The sequence below is a fragment of the Sinocyclocheilus anshuiensis genome, unplaced genomic scaffold (genome assembly GCF_001515605.1).
Source record: "Sinocyclocheilus anshuiensis isolate Anshui unplaced genomic scaffold, SAMN03320099.WGS_v1.1 scaffold105, whole genome shotgun sequence".
NCBI classification, from domain to species: Eukaryota; Metazoa; Chordata; class Actinopteri; order Cypriniformes; family Cyprinidae; genus Sinocyclocheilus; species Sinocyclocheilus anshuiensis.
This window is the reverse complement of record NW_015537942.1, coordinates 130,668-143,909: the sequence shown is the minus strand read 5'-3', so window position 1 is coordinate 143,909 and position 13,242 is coordinate 130,668. Positions and strand designations below refer to the sequence as shown.

The 13,242-nt window shown below is 41.5% G+C and overlaps 1 protein-coding gene across 2 annotated transcripts in view; it reads right to left on the bottom strand.

The window, feature by feature from the left end:
- Positions 1-6: 6 nt before the first annotated feature.
- The window catches only part of ift122 (intraflagellar transport 122 homolog (Chlamydomonas)), a 35,008-nt gene continuing 21,772 nt past the window's right edge, over positions 7-13,242 (bottom strand). The window contains exons 16-28 of one of the 2 annotated variants that reach the window (XM_016454043.1): positions 13,114-13,167; positions 11,517-11,678; positions 10,697-10,863; positions 10,216-10,387; positions 9,446-9,548; positions 7,927-8,067; positions 7,726-7,823; positions 7,159-7,259; positions 6,186-6,463; positions 2,061-2,186; positions 655-731; positions 419-583; positions 7-340 (exon numbers count right to left, since the gene is read on the bottom strand). In XM_016454043.1, coding sequence (XP_016309529.1) covers positions 254-340; positions 419-583; positions 655-731; positions 2,061-2,186; positions 6,186-6,463; positions 7,159-7,259; positions 7,726-7,823; positions 7,927-8,067; positions 9,446-9,548; positions 10,216-10,387; positions 10,697-10,863; positions 11,517-11,678; positions 13,114-13,167 — 1,731 coding nt within the window. In that variant the 3' untranslated portion in view covers positions 7-253. The remainder of the gene's footprint in view (positions 341-418; positions 584-654; positions 732-2,060; positions 2,187-6,185; positions 6,464-7,158; positions 7,260-7,725; positions 7,824-7,926; positions 8,068-9,445; positions 9,549-10,215; positions 10,388-10,696; positions 10,864-11,516; positions 11,679-13,113; positions 13,168-13,242) is intronic. The other variant, XM_016454052.1, reaches the window with a different exon arrangement.

The window sequence follows — 13,242 nt, the reverse complement described above, 5'->3', positions numbered from 1 at the left end:
CCGTGAGTGTGTGTGTGTGTTTGTGTGTGAGAGTGTGTGTGTGTGTGTGTGTGAGTGTGTGTGTGTGATAAGGCGTATGTATGTCCTCACATGTACAAATGCTGTAATCAGCTTTAGCAGCTGATCCGGCTGATCCTATCAGAGCTCTGCGCTGAGCTGGCATTTACTGACGCGTTTCTAGCTGATCAAAGCACAGTCCTACAGACACGCAGGTGAAGTGATGGTCTGGAGGCTAATCCAGGCACTAGCTGTGCTAGCTGGGCTCGTCGATGGGTCTGCGGCAGTACGGACAGCAGTTGTGCTGAAGAACAAGCAGCTCGTAGTCCTCACTGTGAAACATCTGTGAAAACACCACAACACAATACAGTCAAACATCACCAGAACAGAGGGCCGAGCACGTGATCGAGCGTGTGTGTACCTGGAAGCAGGAAGGGCACATGGTGATGCTGACGTCTGGCAGCAGAGAGCGGTAGTACTGCCAGCTGAGCGGTCTGGGCCAGCGCTTGATCAGAACATCTCGTCTGGACATACACCTCAGCACGGCACGATTCACCAGCACCGGCACGAACGCACGGCCACCCTGCTGTAAACACCAGCACAGCACACTCACACACTCATCTCACACAGCACTTCAGTGACCAGGAACCCTCTCACCTCAAAGCTGAGTTTGGTTGTGAACGGATCGTCCTCTGGGTCTTCAGTCCCATCATCCAGCCTCAGACACTGGGATTCTGACACACACACACACTCTGAGTTAAGCACACTGCACTGTATGTCCTCAGCCTGCTCTGTTTGTTTGATTTCAGTGATCAGCAGCCCAGAGAGCCCAAGCATGGTAGGACGCACCTCTCAGTTTAGGTTCTAGGTTTCTAAGCAAACGCACACTTTCGCTAATATCTAACATCAGGGGCGGTTCTAGGGTGAGTGGCCCAGACACATTAATGTATGTATCAGAATACACGGGATACACTTCAAATAAAAGTTGCATTGGCTAATTGGCTTATTTTTTTTTAAATAGGCACGTATAATTAATTATAATTTGCACTTACAAATTGCATAAGTATTATTTGGGCCTATGAGATTAATGTTTTAAATATAAAATTTAGAATGCAGAAATATGAAATCGTAGAAAAAAAATAGAATGATACTTTTAAAAATGAGACTAAAATTGCCAGTAGGTAGCAGCAAGCCACTGTCTTGATGACAGAGTCGTTAAGTCATTTATTCAATCGATTCGTTCAAAACGGTTGATTCATACAGGAACGAAGTAAGAATCTGTTTTTATGAATGGGTCAGTGAATCACTGATTCAAAAAACGCAAATTCATGCAACATGGCTTTGCTTAGAACCATTTTCGCGAAAATATTTTCTCTACGATTTAAATCACTTAGTATTAACTTATTGTTTATTGAATTTTGTTGCCCTGATACTTATAAAAGACTGCCACAGACCATTCTAAATGCTAACCAATCAGTTCATATAATCACTCTAAATGCGTGTGTGTCCTAGAGAGTGCGCATATAATACCATGATTAAAAATCTATATTTGTTGCTATGCAGTAACGATAAACTAATTTTGACAGATGGTGAGATCAGTATTATGAATATATACAGTAAGCTACAGATACGTGAAGCAGCTGCATTTTGCTGTTGAAGAGCTGGTTTAATAGAAATAATTGCATGCAAACCCTGTCTTGATGCGCACAAGACACGGTAATAAAAAGATTCGGGGCTTCAGCCCCCTTAGCCCACCCCTAGTGCAAACATCACATTTTTCAATGTGCCTCAATCTAGACAACATGGTTTTCCAGCAAAGGTTTACTGTGATGTTTTTGAACTCTTTTAAGACCATTATTCAGATTCACATTAAATGATTAAAATGTGAATGTGTGCTTTGTATGTTGGCCATTGACTGGTCTAGCTTTTCTTTATCCATTTGTCAAAATGGTCATTGAACAGTTCTGTACACAGAAGCCTCAGAATTTGACACACAACTGGCTCCACTTATTTTACAGTCTCCCCAGTATTTCCTCTGTGTGTGAATGTGAATGAGACGTTACCGCCGTGGCTCATCTCCTGCCAGCTGCTGTTTCTCTCCACACGAGGCACTTCCAGGTCAATGAGAGACACGGCCTCCTCGTCTGAGATATCGTCCTCCAGATAGAACTCCACCAGCGGCAGAACCTCTGAACACACAACAGATCGACGGGAAGCACATCTGAACTCTAACACTGATCGGCTGAAATTCATGAGGCATTGCCAGAGTACTGTGTCAATGATACGCGAGATTCATGTAAATATGCAAAACCAATGCCAAGATACTGGCTGGCTGACTGTCTTCATTCTCCAGAAACACAAGTGGCTTATGGTATCATACAACACAACAGTTTCTTTTGGTCAAGATTTGACGAACACTGTGGTGAGGTTTGCAAAAAAGATACACAGATTAGTGGAAACTACTGAAAAGATATGAAGCAAACCTTTCTGCAAGACATATAGACAGAGTAACTGTAAGCCGATTTATTTAAAATTTCATATGATTTTTGGCCATTTCATTAGTTTGTGCAGTCACCGAGGCAACAAAACTTCAATCTGCTTCACATTTGACGTAAATACACTATACGGACAAAAGTATTGAGACACACTTTTTCAAGTGTTTCAATCAGAACCATTGCAATGGATGTAAAATCAAGCACTAGCCATGCAGTTTCTACAAACATGTAAAAACAATGGCTTTCCTGATTCCAGAGATGAAGAGCTCCGAGCTTCCACTGGTATTAATATCAGCACAGAAACTGTGCAGAAGCTTCACGTCCGAGCAGCTGCGTGAAGCCTCACATCACAGAGAGCAATGCCGAGCGTGGGATGGACTGGAGTAAAGCAGCAGATACTGGACTCTGGAGCAGTGGAACCCTGTTCTGTGGAGCCACCAGTCACACAGTCTGACGGGTTTGATGGACGCTAACTCCTTAGTAACGTCTATGTATTTAGAATGAGAAATCATTAAAGGGGTGGTTGACTGGTTTTTTTTAGGCTTGTTTTTATTTATGGGGTTAAGTCTAACAATGTGTTAATGCTTCGTTTAAAAAAAAAAAAGTCACGCCCCTCACCTCAGAATGTGCTCCGGCTGTATTGTAAACAATGGCATTGTCAATATTGCTTATCAGAGCACGAATGAGACGCAGAGAATATTAGTGAAGAGGATCGCGCAGAACCTGTGCAAGCACGGCTCTTACAGGACGCTTCAGAATGGTATGTTTCTTTGTTTGCTGTTGTCTCATACTTTTAGATACGCTGCTATTTGTAAATGCCACTGCTTCTGTTAGCTTCTAATGTACGGTTTTATCCTGATTACAGCAGAATACCTGATTGCGTTGTAGCATTTTTGTAACAGTAAGAAGTGTGTGCTCCTGTGTTTGGTGAACAATGGCGTCAATATTGCATTATCAATTTGAGCCTGAATCAGACCCATATAATATCAGTGAAGAGGATCGGGCACGGCCCTTACAGGACGTTTTTAGAATGTTATGTTTTTTGTTTGTAGTTGTCTCATACTTTTTACATACTCTGTTATTTGTAATTGCTACTGTTGTTTGTTTGCTTTTGATATGCGGTTTTATCTTGATTAAAGCTTTAATACAGCAGAATACATGATTGCATTGTAGCATTTTTGTAACAGTAAGAAGTGTTTGCCAGTAAGTATTGCTCGCTACCACAGCAATCGCGTGCACGTCCATGTTTAATGCTTCTCGTAGCTATGTGAAAAATTATCTGTCTGTCACATAAAGTGTATAACTGGAACACAGTTCATTGATGGAGCTGATGATCTAATGATCTGAGAGAGAGATGCAGAGCAGGGGATGCGAGGAACAGGATTAAGAACCGCTGCTTTAGAACACTGATTTTGAAACTTGTGAATCCATTAGAATCGTTAGAAGACAGAATCATGATTCATATATGAATAGATTTTTTGTGCGCCCCTGGTTTTGACGGCATGGCAACAACTCTTACTCTTCGCTAAAGCAGCGCAACATGGCCCCACCCCCTTTGTTGCATGTTCCTGGGGGGGGGGGTTATGTAAATTTCTGGGTTTGTGATGTCACCAACCCGGAAGTAGCTCGTTGTAGTCCCTACAAGTTGTTTAAACTGGCAGAATTTTTTTTTTTTTAAGATTTATTTATGGCGTTTTATGCCTTTATTTAGATAGGACAGTATAGGTCGACAGGAAGCAAAGTGGGTGAGAGCAGGGGATGGGATCGGGAAAGGTCCGCGAGCCGGGACTCGAACTCGGGACACCCGAAGCGCAATGGCGCTGTATGTCGGCACAAACTGCCATAATTTTAAAAGGCAATATCTCCGTTTGCATTGAACTTTCAGCGTCGTAACTTTGCAGATATTGTTTATGCTCAAACAGCAACATTACACACTAACTAAAGTTAAAGTCCGCGTGAACCGGAAGTTGCTGCTGACTTTATTTCAGTATGGTGACGCATTTCCACGTCATGGAACAGAATATTGAGAAGAGGGCAGGGTTTTATTTTTGCGCTCCTCCTCTCATCTTTCACTTGCAGCAAACGAATGGTTGGAGGGGCGTGGTTAAGCACATTCTGCCCAAGCCCTCAAACTGACGTCATCAGAGCAGGAGCGCCATTCCGGGTGGAAGAAAATGATCAGATTTTGATTAAAGATTACCAACACAAACAATTTTTTTTAGAGGATTGACTTGCACAGATTAATTATTCACCTTAACTGAGACATATTATGCCCCTTTTTACAATATGTAATATAAGTCTCTGGTGTCCCCAGAATGTGTCTGTGAAGTTTCAGCTCAAAAGTACCCCACAGATCATATATTATATAATTTTGAAAATGCCTATTTTGAGTGGAAGCAGAAACACGCTGTTTTTCAGGCCTGTCTCTTTAAATGCAAATGAGCTGCTGCTCCCTGACCCCTTTTCCAGAATAGAGCTGCGCCATTACAGCTCGTACCTGCTAAAAAAACATCTGTTTTGGTTCTGATTATCATATTTATCGCGCTGAAATCATGCTTTTTAAACCATATTAGTTTAAACTGATATATGGTTTTCTGAGTGCACACATCCGAAGCACACGCACAGAAAGCGGCTGTCACAGCATGTGAGTACTAAACTAAGTTCTCATTCACACACGAGTTTACGTTAAAAACACACATGAGTAACAAAAACAGTCGATTATGTCTGTGAAGATAAACAGCGGGGAAATAAATCGCATGTGTATATTAGATCTGTGTGGCAGCAGCAATATACAGTAAATAAATCAATAAATACACTGCTCTGTTGTCTCCTCTGAGGCTGGGACTCTAAACAGTGTTCTGTGCTCGTCTGTGCAGCCAAAGACAGAACTATTAGCATGTTTTGCTCAAACATTCGCCATGGTATTAAAGCTGGTACACCGTTGTTGCGGCACTGGGGCTGTAAACTTATAGATTAAGGGGCAGTAATATTATAATGAGATCCCTTTGCAACGTCACTAGGGGAGCGAAATCAGACGCGCTCGTTTTTTCAGACGGTTGCAGAAAAAGGCTTCCCAAAACAAAGTTACTGAGTTAATAATCTTTTTCACGTTTCCTTGGTTGGTAGATGCACCGGTGACCTGATTATAGCACTTACAACCTGGAAAAGTCAGATTTTCATGATATGTCACCTTTAAGACAAACAATGTGTTAAAGTTAACAAAATAAACAACAAAATAAATATTGTACATTTTGATTTCATGCGGACTTTAAAGAAGTGAAATCACAATCAACCACCCCTTTAAAGTCTCTGCTGATGTAATGTCAGGTGTCCCAGTACTTTTGTCCAGATAGAGCACATCAACATGCTGCAAAGACACTTCACCACTTCATGACTGACATCCTTGGCCTGATTTGTTGATGCATTACATGTTAATGGTACTGAATGTCAAAAAGCTTTGACTAAATGTTAATCTGCATGGGCTGAAGATGATCTGAAAAAGCTTTAGAATGAATCTAATAGAAACCAGCAGGTGTGTAGAACATGGTGTTTGAACACACGCTAAAGCCTGGAATACACGACATGACTTTAGTGCATCACAGTTTAAAGGAACAAAATCATGCATTCCTGATTTATCAGCAACTAATACAGATGATGCCCAGGTTGTGACTGACAGGTGTGCGAGGCACTCACCATAAGAGGAGGCCGAGTATATGAAGGGCTGTCTGCAGTTGATGCAGGAGTTGCCCTGGTTATTCAGCAGCGGGTTGTTGGTGGAGCAGCGGTAACACATCGGGATCAAGTCCTCGCTGTCACGGTAGGGTTTGGAGCGCACCGTCAGGCAGCTGAGCTCCATGCTGTCCTGATAGCGGGATGGGATCTTCAGGCCCTGCAGCTTCTCGAAGGCGTGCCGTGCTACTTTATATGCTCCCAGGAGTTTACTCTGCTTTGCCAGAGCGTACAGCGTGTCCCTGATCCGCATGTCAAGGACCACAATAACAAGCAGCATCTTATTCTTCAGCACAATCATCATGAATCCAGCCACCATCAGTGACAAAAATTATGTCAGGAATGATGACAAGGAAATCTTTCAAAAGTGTCATGCTGTTATCTTGGAATTCACATCTGCTTTAGGTATGCTTCCAATATAAGCATTAATGTAAAGCAAAAGCCAAAATGGCAAATCTATCATCACTTACTCGCATTTAAATGATCCAAACACATCTTCCCGCCTCTGTGGCAAAACAAACGGAACGGCATTAAAGATTGTGCTGGTTGTTGTTTTCATGTAGTTACACTGAATGGAGGCAAGAGCACCATAACAGTATGATGTAATCAGCATTATAAAAGTAGACTTGCTAGATTCCAAGCCTTCTGAATTCATGCAACACCTTTGTGTGAGCTCCAGGACGAAACAAAACAGTGTGTCTACAACATTTGATAATACTGCTGATGTACAGTAGATATCTGGCTAGAGCCATGAGAGGTGCTGCTCCTGCTTCACACACGGTCCTTTTGAAGAGAGTGAGAAGAACAATGTGAAAGATACCTGTGTGTGCAGAATGTAGTGACAGATCAGATCATACAAATACTTCCAGTGTTTGGACATTCTCACACACACACACACACCAAATGCTCAAGAGCGTGTGCAGCACGTGAAGGATACACTTTGGAGATGCCCATAGGAATGTATCTGGTCAGGTTGTGGAAGAGAAAGCGGGAGATGTTGAAGAGAATTTCTGGCATGTTGGAACTGAAGGGCTCTGACTGAAAAAACAAACATAAATATGAACAACGCAGCTGAGATTAATCAGAACACAGAAGTCATCGTTCAAAATAGTAAAAAATAGGACAGGAAGAGACAAAGGATAGTAAGAAAGAATAGAAAGAGAACAGAAAAAGTGAAGGCATTTTTTTATGAGGAGATTATTAAACATTGTGCATAATGCTTCAAAAAATGCATTAATACAGTAAGAGTCACTGTGTATCTTTTATTCATTAATACTAATTGTAGTTTGCCTTATTATCAATGGTCCACTTAGTGATAAAGACTGAACTGTAGGTCACAGATGTGCTCTCATGTCATGTTTAGGAGTTCAGTGACACTGGCAGCCTCTGTAATATACTGGATCTCACACTTTTAAATTAATTATTTCTCAATGCCCGACATGGAGATGAGCACCTGAAAGCAGCTGATATCACTCATTAACACCAGCTAACGTCTCGCGCTTACCATGTAGCGATGGACAGAATGATAGACGTGATACAGCTCAGCCAAGTGCTGGAAACTGTGAAACTTCTTCAGCATCTCCTCCTTCTTCTCCGAGTTATCTAGAGAAGATATACATTCACATTCTTAGTGGTTTATCAAGCATCTCAGACCTCTTCATTTCCTCAAAGTATAGCAAAGAATCAAGCATGAGCTCTAAGAGACCTCTGGCGATGTCGAGGCACTGCATGGACAGCATCCAGTAGTAGTACGAGGCGTCGTTAAACCTGCTCTCCACCACGGCATTATGGGTAAGTTGCTCCAGCACTCGCACGGCCTCCGCCTGACGCCCGGCTTTGTGGAAGGCTGAATAATATCAACAGAGTGCCATCAAATGACCAGCTTCAAAAACAAAGCTGTTATGAGAATAAAACATGACACTATAAGTGTGTGAATGAGTTTAGTATTGCAAATGTGCCTGATCAGTGCCACACAAGAGCCAAATCGAGAATCTGAACTGAAACTGATTGGATAACATATGCAATAACAGATAACACATGTATGCTTTTGAGCAGGGTAATATTTCTTCCTCAAAGCCACAAGCAGTCTGATCCACCAATCAGTAAAATGTTTTTACCATGGAAATGGAAACCACAGCAATTGCTGATCACTCCAAGCGTTAAGAACGACGGAATCAAGTTAAACTGATTTTGATTTTGTGGTGGACGTAACATACATTGATTTTATACTTGTAATAAATGATTTAATATTAAAGCTGTTGAAATGAACAAGCTAACACGGGAATGTTCTTAATGCCTAACGCCACAGGTTGTTGAAAAATAGTAAGTAACTCTTGTACTGAATGTGAGTTGAAACCTGAAGAGTGACTGCAGCGTTGCATTCAGCTGTGTGTGGGTTATAAACCCATGATGCTTCATCAGAGCAGTGTGTCTGAGATAACCTAATTAACACACCTAATTATTGGTGTGTCTGAGGCACTGACACACCAATAATGCTGATGCTAATGCAACACTTTTGTACAAAACAAACCGAGATGGGACTTGTGACAAAAATAAAGCATTTTGCCGGCTTTCTAAAGCAAAATGTAATTATCACAGATGCACATCAACTCTTGTATGTCAGCTTAATCCAAAGACACATGATATACGGCACTGAGGAAGGTCAGACAATAATGTCATGTACAACAAACTTACCTCCCAGTTAAACACACACACAGACACGCACACGCACACACACAGAGACACAACGTGAATCGTGACTATTCACAAGCTGTTTTATTTATGGTATAGGCTAATGCTTGGAAATTATGTTTAAAGTTTTCAAGTCCATTATTTGCAGCACGCAAGCCACTCAATAATCGCAGCTTCGTTAATACAAAGTCTCAGCATTCTGTCAATTTTATGATAAAATACAAACAATAAATGTCTTTTTACGCTCTTTAATTTGTTGTGAGTTTCGCCTCAGTTCAAGCTGCATATGAATTAATGATATTTTCCTCTTTAATATTTGCCACACGCACACACAGAGATGCACACACACACGCACACACACACACACACACACACACACACACACACACAGAGCCATCATTATGAGTGCTTTCCATAGGCGTGATGAGAAACGTATCTTGCTGCCAGTTGTAATTTGCAGAGTGAGTGTTTGCCGAAGCAGAATCCACACACTCTCTCTCCAGTCCTGTATGTGAAGGGTGTGTTTGACTGACCTCTCTGGGCCTCCTCGAAGCGGTCGTGTTCAGCCAGCCACTGGGCGTACGGCACATAGACGTCGTCTCTGAACTGAGAGTGTTTCTCCACTAAAGAGAACGCCTGAAACAAGCAGCAGCCACACCAGTCCATCAGTCACTTGCAAAATGTCCTTTATACATCAGTTTTGTCAATGTTCAGCAAACAGTCACATGTATGGCGGCATCTCACTGACCACAGAAACAAACTATTAGTGTCTTTGCATCTGCTGAAGATGTGAGCAGCCGCCCTACCCTCAACCACTGATCATTAAAGCCAAAACAGCCATATATATATATATATATACGTATATAAAACATTGTGAATCAAGTTAAACTGCTTTTGCATTTTAACAATATCTGAATATTTTGTGGTGAATATAATATAAACATAACTGAAACCTTCCACCTCCCCCAGCTCCACCTGTCTACATCTGCTACGGGATTTATATATGTTTACTCATGCAGCAGCAGCTTATCTTACATGCTTACAGTAGTGTGTCTGTGCAACTATTTTTTGTCTCCACACCAGTTGGTTACATCAGTTGTTTCAGATGCAGCCAATCAAATGACATTTCAAAACAGCAGCAGAATGTTTAGATAAGATAATCACATGCACACTGGTGTTCCTATCACTTTTACATTCTCAAAACACTTCATTCTGTGTGATTTATTAGCTTCTTTCCTTGTGGGGACATTTGGTCCTCATAACGTAGTGAATAACAGGTACACACACACACACACACACGTACCTCATCCCAGTGTCTAGTGTCCACATGAAGCAGGACCAGCGCTTTCAGATCGCCCATTTTATTATAAATCTCAGCAGCATAACCGTGATGATTGAACTTCTTAAAGAACACGGCACATCTGGACAGCGGCTCCCTCTCTGCTTTATCCAGCTTACGGGCCAAGTCTATCAACCTACACACAGCCAGAGAGAGAGGACGCTGATTTATGTCAGCCATTGTGCTGTCTGTGTGTGTAATCTTTGTATTATAAAGAGAGAGGGAACAGGAGATCATGACATGACGCAGGTCTTCCATATGTGACCTTGACTCAAAACATCTGTGGAAGATGCCTGCTAACCATCAGGCCATATCATCAGCATGCTGCTGTGACCGCTTCGGTTTAACACCACTGGAACAAACCACCGTTTCCTGTAATATCTACAGTCACTAAAGGCCTGAGTGTGTCCATCATATGACGGCAGCATGCGTGTGTGTGGCTCACATGTCCATCCAGCCGTGTTCTCCGATGATCTCGATGGCTTTCATGTGTTCTCCTGCAGTCAGGTACATGTCCGCAGCCGCTCGAGGCTCTTTACTGTTCTTGGCCCAGTCTGCCTGCTTCTTCATCAGCAGCTTGGTGTCCTTGGGGTCTGCGGAGCCCAGGAAGTCCTTCAATACAAACATACTATGCTTACACTGATCACGTCCGCAGTGGTTACAGACAGCTAATGTAAACCGGGTCTGTGTATTCCCACAGCGTAGGTTGGGTTAAGTCAATATGTGTGGACTTGCATTTTTAACGTATTCAAAAATATATTAAAAACACAACTCATACATACAGTGACTTAAATATACCTCTTCATACTAAAACATCATGAAGAAGAATACAAATATTTTTTTTAATAAGAAGAATAAGAAGTTTTTGTAAAACAAACAAATAAGCAGTGTAGCAGCTTTATTTTTTATTTAAATATATGATTTAACTGTTTGGTAAACTTTTGTACACCAAACAAAGTGATGAACAGTGAGCAGCACGCAGACCCCTCAATGTGATAAATGAGCTAGGTAATCTAAAACTAATCAAAACGTTTATAGATTACATTACTAACTACAATTTTCAGCATGTAATTTCTCTTCAGTAATGGACTACAGTTTTGTAAGGACAGAAATCCAGATCACAAAGTCTACATACATATTTTTCTGTGTATTCTGTACAGTCATTTGCACAGTCTTGCTATATGTATTAAAAAAGTCAGACAGCTGACGCATCCTGTCTAGGTGGGCAGAATGAACTGCAGCAGTGAGGGCACACACACACACACCTTAGCGTACTCAAACATGCGCAGGTCTGTGTACATGCTGAGCGCTCGGCTGTCATGGCCGGTTTTCCTGTAGAGTTTGGCGGCCTCGTGGAACTTGCCCTGATACGCATAGACATCAGCCAGGAAGAGCTGGTTATTACTCTCACCCCTCTTCTTCCTCTCCTGCACAAAACACACGTACAGTAAGACGCACAGATGTAGTGTTTCACGTACAGACATGCAGACCATTACCACACACACCAGCATACAAAACTCTACACACAAACAATCACACAACTGCAGGATGACGGCCCCTGAACATTATACTGCAGAGAATTTGGCTGAAACTTTTGCTATTAAAACATTTCATATTGTGTTGTATAAAAGAAACACAATCAGGTTTGGAATGAGTGATGGTAGAATGTGTCTGTTCCTTTAAATCAGAATATGAACAGTGTGTGTGTGTGTGTGTGTGTGTGTGTGTGTGTGTGTGTGTGAGAGAGAGAGATAAGGGTGGTTTGTTTTCTGGGAAGGAAAGTTTGTGTTGTTCAGAAATGCTTTTGATGTCTGCAGTTCTCAATGGAAAGAATGAACTATTGAATTTCTGATGCCTACGGGTGGATAAGTGTGTGAGTGTGTGTGTGTGTGCGTGTAAGCAGTCATTTTGTGTTGCACATCTGAACTCCACAGGGAGGGGCAATGATGATTTAATCATAATCGAGAGGTCACACACTCTCTCTCCCACACTCTCTCTCACACTCTCTCACTCACTCTCACACTCTCACACTCATGTTTCAAAAAGCACACTCTCACACACACTCACACACACACACACAGACACGCATACACACAGACAGATACTCATCTCACACACTCTCGCACACACACACACACACTCTCACACTCTCACACTCTCACACACTCACACACTCACACACTCACACACTCTCACGTTGGGTTTTATGGGTTCATTCCATAGGTGTAATGGTAACTCTACACCTAAACCTACCCCTCACACAAAACTACAGGCATTTTTACACTCAAAACACTTCATTCATGGGGATCAAAACATGTCCCCATAAGAACAACATTTACTGAAACAGGTCAGGGTTTGTGTATCACAATGTTCAACTCTGAAAAGCTCAGCATGCTTGATGAGACATAATAAAGAGTAATGTGCACAGTGAAATAAGAGAGGACAAACATAATTCTTCACTAAGGAACACTTTTGATACTTGAACACAATACAAATGATGATATAAATACTTATCTAACTGAAAATTATTGTTTAGTTCTTAGGAAGAAAATACAAGCGCACAAGCCCACAGGAGCTCATTCACATACATCACTGAGGCCTTGTTTCAGAAATGTGGCAAGTACATTAAAAAGAAAAAAATGACAGTAATTTATAGTAATTAGAATGTATGAAAATGCAGCATTTTGCAGTTTTAGTACTTCTCATATTAAAAAAAATTCTTTTTAAAAAGTACAAATCTATCCTAGAATAATTTGAATTTTTTTTTACATTTAAAATCACCTATAGGGCAGAAAATGGCCTCTAATTGAAGAATTAGATGAGATGAGGAGTGTAACATGAGGCATGTGTGTGATGTCTTACTTCAATGCTGTTGATGAGCTCCAGATAGCGCAGATCTCGAACCCTGATGAACGCCTGATGAGAGTGACACAAAGACAAATATGTTTTAACATGTTAAAAACAGGATGACAGGGTGAAAGCGGTGGGTGC